This window comes from Psittacula echo, assembly GCF_963264785.1.
Source record: "Psittacula echo genome assembly, chromosome: 4".
NCBI classification, from domain to species: domain Eukaryota; kingdom Metazoa; phylum Chordata; class Aves; order Psittaciformes; family Psittacidae; genus Psittacula; species Psittacula echo.
This window is the reverse complement of record NC_137738.1, coordinates 47,192,201-47,214,319: the sequence shown is the minus strand read 5'-3', so window position 1 is coordinate 47,214,319 and position 22,119 is coordinate 47,192,201. Positions and strand designations below refer to the sequence as shown.

General features: G+C 40.6%; 1 protein-coding gene across 1 annotated transcript in view; it reads right to left on the bottom strand.

The window, feature by feature from the left end:
- MAP7 (microtubule associated protein 7) overlaps positions 1-21,840 on the bottom strand; it is a gene marked incomplete at its 3' end in the record, with an annotated part of 97,262 nt that extends 75,422 nt beyond the window's left edge. The window contains exon 1 of the mRNA XM_080615759.1: positions 21,696-21,840. Coding sequence (XP_080471885.1) covers positions 21,696-21,825 — 130 coding nt within the window. The 5' untranslated portion in view covers positions 21,826-21,840. The remainder of the gene's footprint in view (positions 1-21,695) is intronic.
- Positions 21,841-22,119: the final 279 nt, after the last annotated feature.

Below are 22,119 nucleotides of genomic sequence, written 5' to 3'. Positions count from 1 at the left end.
GAAATATCCCTTTGAGGTTACATCTGACCTGCTCTCACCATTTCTGGCCCAACATTTGATCAAAATGGAGTTTGTCACATCCACAGCATCACGAGATTATATGCAAGGACAGGGAGGGGGGAGAAGTCTGCCGAGCACTTCCCCGTCCTCTGCGTCAATAGATTTGGGCTTAGCCTCTGTTAAGCAGCTCAAGCCACCAGTTATTGGTGCTGGCAGCTGTCTACCACACTGCCCCACTTCCTATTTCAAAACACAGCGCCTGGGACGGAGGCCTTGGTCAGTCAGCTCCAACCTGCCTCCAAAATAAAATGGAGAGTGATGACAGTGGAGCCTCCGTGTTGGCCTTGAACAGTCCTTTGACAGTTTAAAATACCCCCTTTCCTTTTCAAACAGCTCAGTGGAAAGATCAGTTACAGCAATAGTAAAAAAAACCCCAACATGCATTTTAGATAAAAAATTGAGATAGGACCTTAGTGTTAGTGACGGATTTTTGCACATGTACGGACTGTTTTCTTAGGTTGTTGGGTATACTATTAGGCATTTTAACATTTATTGGCCCTCAGGTAACTCTTGATGTGTTTCTATTGGCTTGATAACAAATGAGCCTTTTCAAAAAGCACAGTAGAGCCATTAATGTCAACATTTTGCCAAATATTATGACAAATCAGTTGCTAGCAGCTTAACAGAAACTGCTGTATTACTTCCCCTATCCTCAGAAAAAGGGCTAATAGTGCATTCAGTCCAGATTTTAAGAAGTGCCTGTGCTACAGTGTCAAGTTTTCTGTCATGTTTTACCTTGCACTGTAAGATCTATGTAATATGACCAAACGGAATTATCCTCTAAATTTCCCTTATTATAAAACATTTATTACAAAATTATTAAAATTGGATTTTTCACTCCAACAAGATCATGCTATTGTTAGACCTCCCATTTCAAGACCAAGAGCTTATGAACACTCTGGTTCTACAATAATCACTTGTTAAGCCAGAACAGTTACTGTACTCACTTAGGGCACAAGGGCATCTCCCACCCACTCCACATGCTGGCCAGCTCACGTGAGCTTAAAAAGGCCCACAGAAGTCAAAGCTCTGTCCTATCACCACTGACAAACCTGGGCTGCAACACGGAAAGCAGCCTTATGGCTATGATACAGCTAGGGAGCCTGAGAGAATGGGATTGAACATCTGGTCCTGCCAGAGCCTTATAAACCCAGGACTGCTAACATCACTTAGCCTTTCACAACCTGGATCTATATCTTTAGATGAAAACATTTCTATTCCCCACTCTTTTCAGCATCTCATTTATTCAAATTATTGGTTCTGATGCAAGCATTCTCATTCGGCCCCACAACTGGGCCCAAATTTCTGCCGGGGAACCTGGTTACCCTCGGGCAGAAACAATAAATAAAGGCTCTAGAGCATTTCCTGTGAAATTGTGAGCCTGAAACAACCAGATTTTATGGAATGTTAGAGAGCTAAATTGCTAAACGCTGTGTAGTTTGAGCTGTAAACTCAAAACAGTGTAAGCATTAATTATCTTTGATTATGAATACTAAAGATCAATTATCATTAATTTTATCATCCTTGTTCAGATGATGAGCAGGTAACCTGCTCTGCAAGTGGTCCCCTTGAGCTGCAGCACAAAGTATGAAAAACACACAAACAAAAACAAACCCAAGCTCATTCAAAACATGTCCAAAACCATCCTGGTACTGACTGTAAAAGAGAATTTAAAACCTTAGGAGAGAAAAGGTTAAACTACTGTCCACCCCTGCTAAAATGGTTCTAAAAATAAAAAGCAGTGTTTGTGTATTCTGATACATTCACATTGCAGTTCAGATCACATGGCCCGAGGAGGTAAAAGCTATTTCATCACGGACATACAGGGTAAATTAACTTGCCAATTCCCTTTCTAATGCATACCCCACTGAGCATACAATTAAATAAAAAAGGAAAATGAAAACTCATGCAGCTGAGCATATTCAATTTGTACGAGTTTTAACATTATACAGAGCTTTTTAAAAAATACTTATAAATACATACACTTTTTTTTTTTAACCAAACCACATTATTCACCCTTAATTCAGTCACATGCACAGCACTGAGCATATGCCATCCTTTCCCAGCACTGCCAGACAAAAGCTACATCACCAAAAATAGCCACACAGTGGGCTAGAGCTGCTGCAGAATGCCCTAGATACATTTAGGTCATAAAGATTGAGCAGCTCTGCTGCAAGAAAGAGTTAGGCACTAACCTTCACAATAGGCTGTGGCTGAAAAGAGGGAGGAAGATGAATTTTCATACTTGAAGTTAATTTTTAATAAACATTATTTAGCTGAGTTTAAAATAGCATCTAAAAGCTATTTCCATGCAGAGCTGGAATGCATGTACATATATATATACACACACACAGAGAACATAGCAGGGAAAGGGTCTATTAAAACACTTGGTACAGGCTGTCTATGAAAAGGTCAGGTAAAGAAAAAGGTACTTAAAAAAAAACAAAAAAAAAAAAACAAACCCAGAAATATACAGAGTTGACTCTGTAACAGAGTACAGTCCTAGACTGATGTTTCCCCTGTTTGGTTTCTCTATTAAGTGTGGCTTCTTCCTATTCTTTTCTGCAAACATTAGGAAAAGCTAAGAGTTGATGCTTTTTCTAGATCAGGTAAAATACTATGAGCTGGAAGAGCTAAAAAATTAAACATCAGTGTGCTAAGTGTTCAGAGGAATCACAGACTGACTACAGTTTAGCATGCCAGACAGGCAAGGCTTCACCTTTAGATGAGTTGTAGAAAAGCAAGAGCTATCTCCACCAGTACACTGCACCCCTAATTGGCTTGACTCTGCAAGTGGGTCTTGTTATGTTGCTGGTGAACCACCAGGCATAAAAGAAGCCAGAGGTATCATACTACCAGCTTGTTCTTACCACTCAAAACTGCCCTTTTTTTCTCTGAAATCCACACAGCGAGAAGCAGAAGGGAGACTTTTCTTTAGCTAAGACAGTCTTGGAGTCTCGTATGCTAAAGTTCAGTCATCAGCCTGTGAAGTGTGAACATTAGCCTACATGTTCACAGTCCTTATGAAAAGAGTACCATGATAGTAGTATTTAGTGAGCAAGCTACTGTTATAGTTTGATGCTTAACTTTCTAGACCTATTTCTATGAAGGTTCAGCACAGAAAGCATTGAACAGAAAATGAAAGGGCAATGATTCACATGGCAGGTGAGACTTGGTGCTCCCACCATTCTGTGTTTCTGGCAAGGTTATTGTATGCCTACAGGATCACATGTGTAAAAACAGAGAGCTGTTTCTACTCTAACCTGTCTTCACAAAGAAGACGAGGGCTTGGGGAAAATCACAAGTGCCAGAAAACCAAAGAACCCCTAAAAAAGTCAAGGATATATACTCTGATGCCTATCCTAAGGAGGAAAGCTCAAGCAAGTGAGTACTTCATATGAAAATTGCATGAAAAGAGTATAATTCAGTCAGTTTTGCCAAAGAGCAGTAGAAAAATGGTTCAGGGGGAGATTTCATCAGCAGTTATGTTTCCTGCACTACCTCTGCTTCATTGTGGCTTTTTACATTGACCACTGTCATGGAATAAAAATTTCAATGGTAAGAGAAAAATCCACTGCTGCAATGTTTTTTTCAAGTCTTAAAGAATTTCACTCCATGTTCTTTTAAAGGAGTATAAAAGAATCTACAAGCAATACATTAAAACCATTGCAAATGTAGGAAACTGTTCATCTGAAGTTCTCATCATATTTCAATCTACTGGTACTAAATCAGAAGACACTGTTATATACATATATATAGCTACTATATACATCTTAGTATTCAGGAACGTGGTTCCCCACTGTAGATCATAGAATCATAGAATAGTTAGGGTTGGAAAGGACCTTAAGATCATCTAGTTCCAACCCCCCTGCCATGGGCAGGGATACCTCACACTAAACCATGCCACCTAGATTCAATGTCCTCATGAAATTCTTTCAGTACATTTACAGAAAAACCTGAACAACTGCTCACTTCCTCCTGCCCCTCCCAGCAGTAATAAAACAAACTATATTTTTTCCTGTAGAAGTTATTATTCACTGCGGCATAAGAATAAGCAGAAGTCAGGGCTCCTTGACTGTACTGCTGGCTTTGCTCTTGGCCCACTGTGTAAGCTTTGTCCTTCCTTTATCGTGTTCTTAATAGCTTCTTTGGAGCTTTTAAGCACTTTAGTAAAAGTCTCCTTTCCCTCTATGATGCAGGCCTGCAACTGCATGCCCAGGGCAATGCCCTCACACTCAAAAGCAAGCTACTACATAAACAACTACTGTATAAACACTAAAGAGAACAATAAAATAACAGCACTGGTTCTCTGAGAGCAGATCTGTCATGTTGAAATCAGTCCCCAAACTCCAAAGAGCATTTGCTGAAAACAGCTGAGTGCGATGGCTTAGGATTAAGAACAACAGTGTAAGGATCCCTTCTGCCCTTTTTGAAAGTTTAATCACTTCCATGGCTGTCCTGGAACGACCTGTGTAATGCAAAGGACAGCCAAAAGAAGAGAACAGCAGGGTAACTGGCTGGCAGCTGATGGATACCAGAAGTGTCCTGTGGTTCCCATTCCAAGAAGAGAAACAAACAACACATTTTTCTTCAACTCCTCACAAGCCATTTGCCAGGAACAAGGCCTCTACACAACCCAGGTAGTCCAAGAAAGCCCTCTCTGCCCAACACTGTTACCCAAATATTCAGAATAATCTTACTTTAAAACCCATAATTAGACACTTGATTACAGAGTTTTAGCAAAGGAACTTTCTCCAACTATGGTGTTATGAACCTTAGGATGCCAGTTTGGTTTTAACCATTTCTACAGCACATGTATGTGACTGTACACATTTGGATTTCCATTAGATCTATATCCACAATCTTTCTTTTTTATTTATTATTAATAATATGGTTATGAGGTTATTCAGTCTGAGACTTGCTTTCCTCTTACCCAGTTTGCTAGAGGAGGAGAAAACTTATTCCACTCATTTATATACCTAAGCAATGACGTCTGATACACTCTTCAGTAGTCAGGACGGTCATGGCCGCCACTGTTGAGCAAAAATAAGCAAGTTTCAGTTACAAGAAGTTAGCATTAAGAAGCAGTGTATATAGATGTAGGCTTCATTAATGAGAATGAAAATCAGAAGAAACCAGAAGCTTAAAGTGCTGTAAGTGGCAGTTGTCATGTAAAAAGAACAAAAATTTTTATATTTATTACCATAAATCTGGACTTTCTATAAATGCAGGCTACAGCAGCTAAAGTTGGTTTCACTATGATGTTATTACTGGAAAGACACAGAAACTTTAGCAAACAGTTCAGGGAGTAGTCCATTTTCCTTAGAAATGCACACATTTTCCAAAATAATGTTCTAGTGTAGAGTTAGATGTGCAACTACTGTATAGTACCCATGGTGTGCATGTACCTTCTTGAAACACTTTCCACTGTTCCCTATAACACAATTCACTTTGTTCTAAGCACACCTGTATCTAGATGTGGCTACACATCTACACATATTTTCTGTGAGAACTGTCAGGAATTGAAGCCTGCCTGCCAGTACACCTTTCTCCCAAGCTATTCCTCTTTCTCCCAACAAACAAAATGCTGTGAAAAGAACAGTTTCTTCTGCATTTAGCTAAGCTGCATGTTTGGCAGCTCTTTGACGAAACAGCTTTGAAATGAGGAATTTGGTGAACAGAGCCACACTATCAAACACAGCAATTACTGAACAGTGAACGACCATGCAGCAGTTAAGCATTTGATTCAGTAGTGAGAGTAGTTAGTCTATTTACTCTCCAAAGTGTTATTTTAGGCAGTTCATAAGCTGCAGCCAAAGCCTAGTCTTCAAGCAGCAGCCTCATTAGCACAAGTTAAAGTACGTGCCACAAAGCAGTCTCCAAAGCTGGCCAATAACTTTCAGGTTTGGGACCAGTTCACTATTAAATAAAGCAGAATTCAGAGACTACACATGAAAGAATTGAGTGTACCACTTAACTTTTTATGTGATATTACCTCTAAGGCACAGGTCAACTGCATCAGTACAGCTCCTTCTAGCTTGTGTGTTTAAAAGTGCTGACTATACAGACTGGATGACATTCGCAATCTATTATTTTAACACTTCTCTCTCTAACTCATGTTTGCAATAAAATAAATGCAGTAGAGTTGAACCTAGTGCCAGGTCCCCACAGCTTAAGCAGTGCAGCAAATCGATAGTATGGCTGCAAAGCAATCTAGACATTTACTGCTAATAACATAAGAACAAACCCAAGGAATCAGGACCTAGTCCAGCATGGTGTCTCCCCAGTTCTCGTAAATGCAGCTTTGATCTTTGGGAAACGTTGAAACACAAAAGTCAGAAGAGCTAGTGATACACAAAGAGATGCTACCCTAAGTAAACAGACAGTTCAATCTTCTGGGAAGCCCAGGTGAGTAAGCATTTCAACAAAGAAGCCTGAAGCATGAAAAAGCGAAATTTCAGGAATAAGAAGTACAATTAAAGTGGAAATAATTCTTCCTCATAATGCCTTTCTTCCCTGCGCCAGACACTCTTAACCTATCTTCCCATTAAATCCTGTGGAGCCCTGCTCTCCAGGGGCCAGAATGGCAGGCTGGGTACTTCAGGACTGAAGCCCTTTGTTTTTCCATAGGAGCGATACTAGCCTGTGCAGCAGCAGCACTGCCCTCAGCCCTGCCAGCACGCCTCTGCCCTGACTCAGGGGAGTGGCAATTCAGACCATCTTACAAATGCCTTGCAAGTTGCCTAGTAGCATAGTAATTCCCCACTTTCCAATTAAGAATGATTTTAAAAGTAATAGCTCCAGTGCAAAACTAGAAAACTGTTTTTAGTTCTCCTAATGAGATATGACTGAATGTGACAGCAGGACCTGTCATTAATTCAGAAGATAAACAGATCTGGGATTCAAAAGCTGGTGAGAAACTTGTACCTGAAGCTGCCTTGAAGCAATTGGTGCCACAGCTATATCTGTCCTTGGAAGCTTTCTCATTCTTTGAAATGGATACTGGATGGTTATTTCTTTCAAGCAAGAATTACACCACTAATTGTTTACTTGCAAAATGTAGTTCAGCTCAATAAACCAGAGATCCGGAACAAGGGCAATAAGTGTTTTCAGTCCATTACCAAGAGAAAAGGATAACTGCTCTAATCCTGAACACAGGACATCAAATACACTACCTTTTTAATTTACTTTGCTTCAGAAGAATGTCAACAGGGACAAAGTTGGCCCAACCTTTTTAATGGTTTTGCACGTCTTATCATGACATGCATCTTCTTGCCAAACAGCCCCACAGCATCTCTTCTTATGACAGACTTTGCTCTGTACAATGAGTTAAAACTACATAGGACAAGATACAATTGTGTACTTCATCAGGCACTCCAACACAATGGCAGCAGACCTGCTCAGCTGATCACCCTGGCAGGCAATTTCCCTTGCCATCCACTTGGCCACCAGCACCCCAACACACAGAGCTTCTGGCTCTACTAGCACATGAAGGGTAGAGCTCAGTGGACCACAACCAATAAGCTATGCAATGATCCATTAAAACAGCCCCACTCTGCAAGCATTACTGCCAGAGGAGCTCTGATCAGCTAGCCCTGCCCAACCAGGTCACAAAGTACAGCACAGGAAACTGCTAAAAAGGCATCACTGCCTATTAACATAAGCCTTGATGCTGCACTTACTCAGCAGTGGACTGTATTCAGCACAAACTAACTTCTCTTTCAGCAGAAAGTCCTGATTAATCTTGAAGGCATGCAGGACATCAACATACTCCTTATTTTCCTCATTTTATTTCCCCCATTTCCCCTTTTAAAAAGCAATGTATAAACATAATCCAAAGTATAAACATAATTGTACTACTTTTCAGCAGCACAAAATAAAGGTATCTGGAAGGTGGCTTCACCATTTAGAATACAGCAGTGTATTAGGAAAGCCAGACCTTTTTGGATTTTCCCATTTAAAGATCCAAAAGTGCAATAAAGAGTGAAAGTTTCAGCATATGCAGACAGTGATTTCACAACATTTTAATACTTGCAAGTAGCAAAATCTTCTCAAAAGGCTTACGGTTAAAGCATTTTGCTCTTGTTTTATAAAAGAATGTTGCGATATATGTATCACAAACATATACATGTTATATTACATATGAAACCCTCTGGAGTATGTAATCAATGCTGTTTCAATTCAAAGAACATTCAAGCAAAAGGTCAATCACATAAGTTGTGAAAAAAAAAAAAAAAAGTGAGAAAACACTGTGCAGAGAATAGGAAGTAGGTGCACTGCTGCTCAGCCACAGGCAATTAGAGCCTCACCGGCTGGCTGCTCTTCCACAAAGTAATTTTCAATAATCCCTTTAAAGCCTGAAGTATTTGAGTCAGTTGGGAAAGCTCTGCTATTGTCAGGATGTCCTGCAAAAACAAGTTTCCCCTCCTCAGGGAGGGAAACAAAGATTGTTCCTGTAAATGTTACTAGACATGATATTTATCATCCCTTATTCTTTCAGTCACAAGAATTTTCATGTGAAAAGGTACACTCTGCAACATGGTTCTCGGAAGGACTGTTAATCAATAACTGGTTTTCCTATAGCACATCTTGGAAGACAGTTGCTTAAAAAAAAAAAAAAAAAAGAAAAAGAAAAGAAAAAATTCTTTCTTAAGTGAAGAACATGCCTCCACGTATGTATTTTTATGACATCTCTTGACTTTGGCTCATTTCCAGCCTCCTGCCTTGGTGTACTTTCACGCTGCTTTAGTCAACCAGAGTGAACAGGTCAGGCTGGATATTCTGTGCCAGAGAGCTGGCTGAGAATGAGAAAGAACAAAGGCTTTCAAAAATAAGTAAATGCCCCTCCCTCCTCCCCCAACACACATTACAAAAGGGTTTTGTAACCAAGGAGAAAAATTAAAGATCTTATTTTGAGTTACAGCTGTTGAATCCTGGTTACTCCACAGAACATCCATTTATTAGCATGCAGTAACTCTAGTAACGCACTGCAATTATTCTACAGCATCATTATCAGACATATCTTGACTGTCTTTAAGGACTGATAAAACAGATGTTACTAACATCGCAAACAAAAAAGTAAACCTTCGCATCAGGTGGCTCCCTACCTGGTTTCTTTCTAAAGCTATGCTAGCTTACATTGTTTCAAGAGCAGGTGTTTGCTTATGTGACTCACCGGTTACAGTGTGTTGAACCGACTCCCAGAAGCCATGACAATGGCAAGCAAGAGTGAGCAGCAACAAACAGGTGAGCGTAACCCCTCCCACTAACACAGACCCCTTCCTTAAAGTTTCTTGACCCTCCTTCCATTGCTAATATATTTGTAAAAGTGCTTTTTATTATCTTTTGTGGCATTGGCCAGATTTAGTTCCATTTGTCCATTTAGTTCGCCTTTCTTTCTCTCTACATAGTCTAACAACATCCCTGTACTTTATCATGGGGTGACAGTCCCCTCTCCCACAGGTGATAAGTTCTCTTTTTTCCCTGAGTTCAAGCAGTATCTGCCTGTTCAGCCAGGCTGATCTCTTTCCCAATGATGTTCCCCATCTGCCACCAACAGGCTTTTTTGCCATGTAGACTGATCCATGGTTGAAACCCCCAAAATTCTGATGCTGACACCAGTCATGGAGCCAGGAATTGATTAGTGAGATTTTTCTGATGTAACCATCATCATTGACTGTTACTAGCAGGAGGGACAAGAACAGTACTTGGGGTCCTGAACCCTGACCCAGTTGCCCCAAGGCCCTGAAGTCCTTCTCAAGTCCCCTCAGGCTTCTTGAAGAGTTTTCCTTATTGCCCACCTATAAGACTAACTAATAAAGGATAGCAGTTGCAGGGCTGCAATCTCTGAGGATGGTGATTAAACAGAAGTCTAATAGGAAAAGGAGGCATTCATAAGCATCACCATGGTGTGAGCATCACAGACTTTCCTATGCTCTGCATCAGTTATGAACTACAAAGACTTATGTTAAACGTACTGCAGTGAAAAGCCAAGCTACTCTGCACACAGTCTTCAGTAACACTGAGCATCTGAGATGTGGTTTACAGCAGTAATCCAGGTAACTCACAAGGACAGTGAGGCTCACAGAAACTCTCTGAATACAAACTAGTTGCCAGTTGTTTCTTTAACTTGAGAATAACCCGGTGATCCAAAATCCTGGCAAAAAAACAAATAAATACATTATGGAATATTTCAGAAAAGACAGACTGAAACAGTAAGAACATAACAAAATGCTGATAACCCAGACACAAGAAGCAGCACAAGCTGCGTGGGCTGCAGCCTCGTTTTATCACCAATACCTCATTCAGCAGCTGGTTGTTGCTATCCTTTTTGGGTTTACAGACAGCAACTGCCATCTGCTTTTTCTATACCCCTTTACCCTTTCATTTTGCAGTTCAGACTGCAACTAAACACAGTACTTTAACATAGATAGATGGCTGAAAATGTTTGGTTGTGTTTCATTTTGTTTCTGTTTTTAAACAAAACCTACTTTTTTCTTCCTTTGCTGGAGAGAATAAGACAGCAAGGTAAACATGCTTTGGTTTTCCTAATGAAAGGCCATACAAAATGTGAAAGTAGCATTGTCTGGAGTTTGAGTGGACTGCATGTCCAAGATGGGATGCACATTCCTCAATGAAATCACAGAATCATAGAATAGTCAGGGTTGGAAAGGACCTTAAGATCATCTAGTTCCAGCCCTCTGCTATGGGCAGCAACACCTCACACTAAACCATGCCACCCAAGGCCTCATCCAACCTGGCCTTGAACACCACCAGGGATGGAGCATTCACAACATCCTTGGGCAACCCATTCCAGTGCCTCAACACCCTCTCAGTAAAGAATTTCTTCCTTAGATCCAATCTAAACTTCCCCTGTTTAAGTTTGAACCCACTACCCCTTGTCCTGTCACTACAGTCCCTAATGAATAGTCCCTCCCCAGCACCCTTATAGGCCCCCTTCAGATACTGGAAGGCTGCTATGAGGTCTTCACGCAGCCTTCTCTTCTCCAGGCTGAACAGCCCCAACTTTCTCAGCCTGTCTCCATACGGGAGGTGCTCCAGTCCCCTGATGGTCCTCGTGGCCCTCCTCTGGACTTGTTCCAACAGTTCCATGTCCTTTTTATGTTGAGGACACCAGAACTGCACACAATACTCCAAGTGAGGTCTCACGAGAGCAGAGTAGAGGGGCAGGATCACCTCCTTCGACCTGCTGGTCACGCTCCTTTTGATGCAGCCCAGGATACGGTTGGCTTTCTGGGCTGTGAGCGCACGCTGAAGCCGGCTCATGTTCATTTTCTCATTGTCCAACACCCCCAAGTCCTTCTCCGCAGGGCTGCTCTGAATCTCTTCTCTGCCCAACCTGTAGCCTTGCCTGGGATTGCTCCAACCCAGGTGTAGGACCCTGCACTTGGCATGGTTAAACTTCATAAGGTTGGCATCAGCCCACCTCACAAGCGTGTCGAGGTCCCTCTGGATGGCATCCCTTCCCTTTAGCGTATCAACCAAACCACACAGCTTGGTGTCATCGGCAAACTTGCTGAGGGCGCACTCAATCCCACTGTCCATGTCACCGAAAAAGATGTTGAACAAGACCTTCTTGAAAATGGGGGTTATATTTCCCTTTTTCCAGTCGTCAGGAACTTCACCTGACTGCCACGATTTTTCTGTTTACAATGATTTTTTCTGTTTACAATGACTTCCATCACTTTAGCTGTTACAATTAAGAAGGAATGACAGGCAAGAAGGTTCAGCAGTTTGTTTTCTACCACACTGCCACTGCCGCACTCAGAAGTACAAACAAGTACAAACTTCACTGACATTACACCTCTGTGTCTTCAAAAACAGCTCAGATATATTTGATGTCATCCATGGTGTCTTGGCATGCAAGCCAAAATCTACTATTGTAATTTTCATCAGTGCATTAGTCAGCTTTCAGGCAATGAGGAAACTGACTTTGGAAAAGGGAAAAAACATAGGTAGAATTGGCTGCATGAAAGAATGACTTCTCATGTCAAGGGCGGGTAACTGGATAAACCTGCATTTCCAAAACAGCTTTCTGAAAAGCTCTCTGAAGCAGAATTGTGAAACAAGATGCTTTGTACACTGAGATACAACAGTGTGAATCAAGTCCTGTCAGCACTTCTATAATAAACCTTGCCTTTGCAGGAGTTTAAAATTAAGCTGAATAAGACCTGGAACTCAAGAACGCAAAACGCAAGCCTTTTCATCACACTTAACAGTATCTTTTACGATGTTATGAGATTTTAGGCCCAGGATCTTTCCCTAGACTTTCAACTAGTCAGACTGTCTCTGCCAAAAACATCAGCACTACAATCATACTCCCATCAATTACATTAGAATTCAGGCATCCTGCAGAAATGTTATTTGAAAATGTATGTTATTTCCTCACTCCTCTTCCTCACTGTCTCGCAGCACACAGAAAATAAGAACTCTTCTTAATGGTTGCTGTGTCAACCACTATCATCAGATTCTTCAGAGGCACCCATGTTCCTGATAAGGAAGGAGAACACATTTCTAGCACCAAGCATGCCATGCAATAGGAGATGGCTATGGCACTAGACTGCAGCAAAGCTCTTTTGACAATGAAACTCCAAGAGCTGAAGTATTTCCTGGCTGCAGGGGTGTGCAGTGGCACTAGCCTCATTCCACAACCCTCCAATGCTAAACAGAAAAGTCAGCAGCACATCACAGGAGAGGTCTGTGAGCACTTGTACCTGGCATGCCAGACTGTGGAAGGACAGTTGTTCCTATATTTGAACCAGATGCAAGAGAAAGACCCAGAACAAAGCTGGCTGTGGAAAAAAAAAAAAATAAAATAACCTCCATGTGAAAGACAGGCCAATTAGGAGCATAGCTGAGGGTTCAGGCTGTAGCAGTATGAAACAAGAGAAATAAAGACTGAAGAGCAGGTAGCCAGTGACAAAACTATAAATTCAGTCTTCAAGTACACAGAGTTCCTTCTGCGACTTCCAGCACCTTGAATATTTCTCCTTGGTTGTTGAGGTTTCTGGGTAACTCTCTAAGTAAACTGACTCTCTGCCTCCTCTTCCAAGTTATTGTAAATCTGACCTCCAACAGACACTACTGAAAACCAGTTACTGATATTAAGGACCAATTGTAAATCCACAGCTATGACTCCTAACAGTAAACTCCTGCTTTCCCTGAAGCCAGGTGTATAGATACTAGTACCAGAAAAGAAAGAGCGCTTCAGGCAACTAAATTTTTATTCTTAAGTGAATGACATCAACTGGAATTTTCTATGATTTGGAATCTCTGCTACTTCAACATTTTGCTTCCCAGCAGTCTCAGCAGATACCTGTGCTTGATTTGCTCAAACTCTTGATTCCAAACCCACTTCCTCTTGCTGACATGTGTACAAATAAACCCTATACATTACACATGAACTCAAGCCTACAGAAGCATAGCCAATCTCTGAAAAAACCCAAAAAAATGTGTTGCCTCTACAGAGCTAAAGAGCAAAACTAGGCTTCAACAGATCTGAAACAACTACAAGATAATGTACATGCCCAGCATTAATAAAAGGGAAAAAAGCTTCAATGAACTTCTAATCTTGCAAAATTTAGAAGGAATCTTGTACTATCATCCTATCGAAGCCACAGAAGGTATTATTCTAGTTCAAAACAAATCAAACAGTTCCCCAGCACACACGGGACAACTACTGTGTGGTCTGTGTCAGTACTCATGTAGTAAGTCAGCTTTCCCCTGGCATAGCCTGCCCCAAACCACTTGTCCCTGCCTCTAGCATAGGAACATAAATCCTACTTTTTGAAAAAACCTGCATCTAAGTTACGCTGCAGTGACCTGCCTCCTGAAACATTGCTCATTCTAGCCATTATCAAGCAGTTAATTACTTTGAGTAAGTGAAGTTTGCACTCAAGTGCTTCACTGAAACTGCTAGTATAAAAAGAAAATTTACACAATCTGCATGCTATTCCTAGTCATTCCTACATGGAAATGTAGTACTAGTAGTAACACTACAGCTATACATACAGATCACTAAGACTGGGTTTGGACAACTGGGCCATTCAATGGCTGTCATAGCAAAACCTATAAATCAATGAGATGGAGTTTTGTGTAGAATTTGGTAAACATTATTCCACTCCTCTGTAAGAGAAAAATACTCTGCCTCAAGCAACAAAATATGAAAGCACAAGTTTTAGAGTACTCACTAATTTCATTTCTGATGTTTCATCTGCATTTTTATTTGCTTATTAAACATCGCCCATAGCCTCCCTCACCTTCACTGCACTGCAAGATGCACATTCACTTGTGTAAGATACACAAGTTAGTGAAGGTAATTCATTAAAATAAAGCAAATTGCATCAGTCATTGTGGCATTTGTTCTCCTGGCTCATTACCGCTGTGGCCTGAGGTTGGGTAGACTCAGTTAAATAATTCTTTAATGTGGCTTAAAAAAAAAAAAAAAAACCACCAAAAACCAAACAAAACAAACACAAAACCCCTCAAACACAACCACCCCCCCCAAAAAAAAAAAAACCCAACCACACATCACTTCTGAAGAGGCTTCTGATGATAATACAAAACTTGTGATGCTTTCACTTAGAACTCTTAATTCTCAAATACCAGAAAAACAAGTTCTCCAGCTGTAAAACACAGATTAAATGTAAGGAGACAGGAGAAAAAAAAATTTAAAAAAGGGCACAAAAATACTCTGTGAGTAGCTGAGTAAGCAAAGAATGTACATGTGTGAGTTTCTGCAGGAAGAGCAATTATCTCCTCACAGTGATTCAGGTGAGCCCAGTAATGAGTAGAGTTCCACCGCCATTTGTTCAAGGCCAGAAACAACACTCTAGGCCTGTGTTCATTGATTTCTCTGGGGTTCAGTACAACAAGCAAAAGTTTTCTTAAAAATAAACACAGATTTCCATGTACCTGGATACAAAGGCAACTTCAGAGTAAATGGATACAGCAGTTTCTGGGCAAGCTTGCAAATACCAGCAACACCACAGTCACAAAAACATCAGCTCCAACTGCAACATATTTAATTTAAAAATATGTGCTTAGCTATTGCTTCATTTTTCCACTGTAAAATAAAAACATGGTACTACTCAGGCATGTATAACATGGTACAGATAAGGCACAGAGTTCCACTTCTTGCTGTCATCTTATTGCAATGGCCTATTGCTGTATACACCCCTTGCATGTTTTTAGGAAAAAAAAAGACTAATGCAACAGCACCTCAGAGAATTTCAAGGTCCTTGGACAGATCTACCACTTTCAGATTTCTTTCTCCCCCATAAGAAAAAACCATAAACCTACGTTCCTTTTACATGTATTTTTCCCCACGGTTGGAATCATATGCCTAATTTAAGGTTTTTAAAGCCACTACTTTTACAATGGTAACAGTGAATAAGGAAGAAACTCCACTACTTGCTATCAATCTTTTATGAATGGTGCTTCTTATTATATAAAGCTTTCTTAAGAGTTGTTTATATTGAACTGCAATCTTTTTGCAACTTCAAGAAGCATTCTGTTGTGCAAGTACAGTAACCGAATACAGCACCCTGTTCTCACATGGACAGCTCTGATGAACACTGTTACCATACATATCTTGGTTGAAATAACTTTGCTTACTTACACAAGTTACTTTGAAAAATTCAATCTTTCCCTAATTTTTATTATCCTCAGTTCACATGCCAAGTTAACCTGAATTCCTTTTAACAAATAGCTTATACCTTGAAGACTATCAGCACTGTACTTTTCTGGACTTTTGCCATCTATACACTCAATGTCAAATATGCTCTCTGAGCACTGGCACAGAACACAGGTTGTTTCCCTCCACAACAACAACTGACAGAAACATTTGAACGCAATCTTCCAGAATCAGCAGAGGAAGCCTCTTCTCATGGAAGTGAGCTAGAAGTGTAAGATGATTCCTATCCAGCATAGATAAACTCTCAGTTATCCCAGCACACACTTTGATGAACAGACTGTGTTACAACATAAGCTAAGTCCTCAGACCTGGGACTTTCACTTTAAAAGCCAGAGGGACTGAACAGATCAGATTTGCTCCACTGGTCTACAGACGTATTCCCTGCTAGCCCTGAGACTTCCAGCATTGGCCGTTTGCTTCACTGCAAATAAACAACTTCATATTAGGATCACCTCTTTCACGGACACCCCCTTGTCATGGGGAAAGAGCTCGCGTGCCCTTGTGAGGTTGACAGCTATGCTGGTGGTGGCATATGCCTCTGGTAGGGTCTCCCATGCCAGACAGGTCTCAACTGAAGGGTCAGACAAGGTGTGTCCATGGGCAGGATGGGCTCACTAGCCTTCAGGCAACCATCCTAGGAGAAGGACAACTCCAACTTCAAACCCAGGCAGATTGAGCTCGTTTAGCCTGGTAAGGCCACCTGTCTAAGAGAAGGATACTCTAACCAAACCTACGACCTGAGGACTTTGCTCTCACCATTCAAGCTCACTAGGCCCTGGCAGATAAACCTCAGGTGTTAAGGGTGGAGCCAGTTCCGCGCACGCTGTGCCTCACCTAAAAAATCTACTGCGCAGACCTGAAGGGTTTACTCTTAAAGCCCTTTCCAAATCTTCATTCGCCAAGTCAAGCCATCATCATTAGGATCACCGCCATATAGGGTGGTGAGGCACTGGAACAGGTTGCCCAGAGAAGCTGTGGATACTCCATCACTGTCAGTGTTCAAGGCCAGGTTGGATGGGACTTTGAGCATCCTGATCTAGTGGAAGGTGTCCCTGCCTATGGCAGGGGGTTGGAATTGGATGATCTTTATGGTTTCTTCCAACCCAAACCATTCTATGATTCTATAATCTCTTTGTCTTTATTATAAATAAGCTATTGCATGCTACTCAGCACCTACCGTTACAAGCAGCGAAATTCTACAATGGAGGCAGCTTTGTAGTAGCTTCCTGAAAAAAACCACCTACAATTTACTTCTGCAGCCCCAATTGCTGCAAATTGTGTAATAAATATAGGGTTAGTTTTTCTGTTTTGTTTGTTGTTTTTTTTTTTTTTAAAGAATGTATGTCCCAGATACTTTGAGAGTTGTTTTTAAACAAATATCCAGGAAGGGGAGGGGAAAAAAAAATAATAAAAAAATAATCAATCACAGGTACTTTTGGACACTTCTGGACTTGGCTAGCAGAAAGAAAGAGGAAATGTAGAGAAACATTAGCAGAGCTCACTGGAAGGTGCAGGATGACAAACCGCATTGTTCAGGTTCTCAGCCCTGCCCCTTTACACAACCAACACTGTAATGGGAATTGGTGCCTTTTCTTCCTTCCACCCACTCTTTCCCCTAGCTTTGCCTCAAATGCAGATGGGCAAGATAAGGCTACCAATTGTCATGAAAACCTCCAGTACTTGATTGTGGTGAGACAGTTCACCAGCCTTTAATAGCTGCTCACTGTTCTGCCCACAACAAAGTGGAGGACAGCCTCCTGATTAGCATCAAGAGGCACCATCAGGAGAACCACCATCCCAGGCAGTTATGCTGGTTTAAAGTGTGGTGAGAGCCAGAGACCAAGCTGTCATTCTGAATCCTGCCTGAGGCACAGACTCCACAGTGTGGGATAAGATTACACTTCCACACCCCATGCAGTACCTGTTTTGTAGGTATACAGTTTCAGTTTCCAGGACTATCAGTTTAATGCCCTTGAGGATGCCAAATTCCCTTTTCTTTCAGGTATCTCAAGTTTGTATTTGGGTATAGACACACATGGCAACAAAATAACAACCAAATTAAAAGTTAGCCAAACTGATTTTAACAAGGAATATATATTTTCCTAATACCTGCACAACACTGAGACTAAGCATATAAACAGTCATGTTAGATGAGGGAGCTTTCTCCCTGGATAAACAAACCTTACTTCTGAAAGCATTACACAAAAACATAACCACCCATGGAACAACAGCAAAATATGTTGGTAATCACAGACATTGCTGCCATGCACCAAAGGACTGGAAAAAGCCCTTCAAGATAACAGAGAATCAATCTTACTGTTCGGAGACCTAAAGCATGTGCGCCTAGATTTGTATTAACAGCAGTACCACTTAGCAGATGAGAGGAATGCTCCCTTATCACTTAAATAAGCAGGCAGGTGAGGGATTCCACTGGTAGGTTAGTTGAGACTTTTTTCACTAGTTCGCCACAAATCTCATAAGGCAACCATTTCAGTTATTATTCCATTTCATAATCCAGAAACATGAGAATTACTTTTCTATGCTGTATAACTTTAGAAACAGCATTATCAACAGTCTGAGAAGGCATTTGCCCCCAGGAGGAAGAGGAGAGGAGGCATCACTTAATTTCATATAATTAAGAGTTATCAAGACTACTTCCAAGGTGCACAAAGTCAACAGGGCAGAGGAGGGAAATACTAAGGTGAATTAAATTGCTTGTGCCTGAATTCAAGGAACAGCTGAGGCCAAAGTTCACACATAGAGGATGGGTGCCTTTAAGTAAACACTAATCTACCAGGACGTATCTTAGTGTTTGAATGTGGTTCTTTATGTAAATCGCAATCTTCAGTCACAGAAATAATACTTGGTTTACAGTACAAGCTCTAAGGGAACACTGAAGCTGTTAAGTGTGTGGTTCTGTGCCTGTTTTGTCTGGTCTCTGTGGATATAGTTGCAGAACTGCTAGAACGCTGCTGACTAAAATCAAAAACAATTCAAGTACAAAATAAGCTTCTGTAAACTCATAAAAATTGTATTTGAAGAGTGTGCTATGTACAAAATTCTTGTATGTTATAATGGGAGAGAATAGAGGCTGTTAATACAAGTAAAAAGGCAATTCAAAGTAATTATTATTTACACTGTTGTACTATGCAACAGTTGGACCTCAAGATCCTGCAATAGTGGGTGCTACACAGACATGTAACAAAAATGCAGGCCTTGTCCCAAAGACAGGAGGAGGAAAGGAAATTCAAATATTTGGTGAAAAAGCAGTGAATACAATTCACATCAAAGGACAGGAAGTATCAGGAGCACGTGGGTACAAAGATCACTGCAGGCTTTTTAATAACTCCAGATAAAAAACCACTTTCATTTCATTATTCGTTTACACTGGAGGAACAAACTCCTTGCCTACTAGACTTCAGATTATAGTACAAAGGCAAGAAAAAAAAATGGCTGATATCAAAATCAATTTACAGAAAATCTCACAAATGCTAGCCACTTCATGATCCACATAAATGTTTCCCAGATGACAAAAACAACTCTCATACAAAAGCTAATCAAGCCTCAGTATTCTGAGAAAACCTGAACTACCAAACTGTTGATTATCTTAAAACTTCTGATGATACTAAAATATCCTTAATGGAGGAACAAGCTGCCTTATTACTTTGGACGATTAGATCCATTAAAGACCTCTTGGGTTTTGAACTGTTCTGATGTACAAAGACAAGGTCCAGCACAATTATAGAAACGGCAAATGAAGAAGACACATAGTCTACCTCCCATAAAGATAACACTGACTTAGTATGTGCTTGGGGGGTGAAAGGGAAACCATCTCAGCAGGTGCTTGCTGACACAACAGGACAGGTAAAGAATTGAGATAAGCACTGTAAAGTAGCAACAGAACAACAGACTCTAAAGGCTCAAGGAAGCCTCACATGGGTCGATCCATACATCTTGTGTTTCTGCTCAGAGCTGCAGCACTGGAGTGACCTTGTTTGGTACCATGCCAGAAGGGATGAACACTATCCTGAACACATGCATTCTCCATGACAGGCATTCCAGCTCTAACCCATCTAGCCACTGTTAACACATTCAAATGCACAGAAGGGTAAATAACTACATGTATCAGTGTGCAAATGATGTTCTATAGACAGTATGAGCCATTTTAAGTCTCCTTACAGACTCCTACATTATTTCTCACTAGGAGCATTCAAGGTAAGCTACCAAAGTTTTACCTTATTAAAATTACATGCACCTGTTAGTTTGCTGTCTGTGCTTCTGACCATATTTGTCTACTTACATGTCACAGCAACAAGAGGAAAAAAAAGAATAACAGAAACTAGATTCTCAGTTACAAGAGATTCAAAGGATAATCACATCTGTAAAACCACTGCAAGTAGAAAACACTAAGTCAACAAGAAATTTTACCCTCTGAAACTATCAGTGCCATTGAACAAAACCAGAAAAATTGGTGATTCTTAGCTTTGTGGACTGTTGACTCCAGAAGCCATCCACTAGATGCTAAAGGAAAGCAATATGCTTCTAAAAACATTAAAAAACTCAGTAACCTCACCCTAGAGTTTATATCTCCATTTTATATGGGCAGTTTCAAATACAAAGAAGAGCAGGTAACTACGTACACAAGACCCGAACACATTAGGTACATTAACAATGACCAGCAATATGTATTTTATCACGTCACTAAATCTGTCAGGTTCTTTACCATACTGAGGAAAACAAAGTACAAGCTGCACACTCAAGAAAAAAAGAAATCTGAGTTCTGAATTTGTTTGTAAAAGCTGCCAAGCTATCCTTTTCCTTTAAGAAAAAGAAAACAACCAGTTAGCTGTAAATGATTCAGCTCTAATAAATATACATACTATATATTTGCTATTTAAATGTTTGCTAGCCTCTCCTGTTACATGGTAGAATGGTAACATCTGAAATTTGAAACACTGTCTGGAGGCTACAAAGTAACATTTGTTTTGTAAACAAACAAACAAAAATCTGTTACCATTTCACCCCCATCCTGCATAAGACCAAAAAAGGAGTGCTCATATAAATGGCATTACTTGATCACTAAGAAAATAAGAATTCTAACAATCACACTTAAAACTCCAGTCACAATTGTAAGGTGAAGGATCCCTGCCAGACCCACAGAATTTAAACCCTAGGATCCATGTGGGAAACATTAATTACATGATATAAGATAGACAGGGGCTACATAATCTTAACAGACCTCTGTTATAAACCAATGGCCATCAGCATGCCTCTACCATTACCATTCACCCAAGTTAAACACCATAAATATTCTTCTTTAGCAGTTAAAATATGTTGGGTTTGGGGTTTTCTGTGTTTATGGGTGTTTTGTTGTTTGGTGTTCCCACTCCCCTCAGACATACGAAAGTCCTATTTGAACAATGTGTATTTTTCTATACTCTGCCAAAGGCACACTGCCTCTTATGCACATGAATGGAAGTATAGTTAATGTTACATTGTCTTTGGCAAAACTGCCTTCTATAACAGGCAGCTTTCTGTATTCTCCAAGCCTACAATCACCTGTCTTTTTAAATAGGTATTTATTCAAACTGTGAGCAGAAATCAAAGAAAACACACAGAAATTCACTAATATATTTCTGATCCAGGACCCTTGTCCCTAGCAGAGAAAATGGGGTTAATAACTAAAAAGTATATTTTTCTTCCTATCTGAAGCAGATGATTGCATAACAAACCAGGGGATTTAAATACAGGCATCTCTCATGCACAGTGCATTTGTGGGTGCCAATATGAATTGCCAAACTGCACTAGTCACATACAGACTCACTATAGCACACAGAAGAGCTAATAAAAACAGAAACTGTGCCTGCTGTCCTGCGTATTTCACACACAGCCCCAGTCATGCTGCAGAATCGTAACATACCTTTCAGTCTTTTGGAATTCTCATTCTTTTGCTGCTCATCCTCTTCGTTAATGGTGAATAAACCCAGGGGATTTGTCCTGGCACTTTTCTTCAGTCTCTCTTGTCGTAAAGCAGTAGCTGAACCAGACATGTTGCTGTTGCCTCTTGCTTATTAAGAAAAAAAAGTAAGAAACTCCAGCCCCTACTCAGCCGCTAGCTGCAACACTGCCTGTTCATTTGAGCACTTGTAATAGATCCCCTATGGATAAGCAGTATGCAAACAGCTGATAAATACCAACATCCAGTCGGCAGCAAAAGGCTTGCAAGTCTTTCCCCACCTTCAAGAAAAGCCCTAATTAAAGGCACTTTAGTTTGGATGCTGCTCCTCACTGTCTTAACCTGTTAAATCAGATCCCAGCCCACAGCTCTGGGTTCCTTGCTGCAG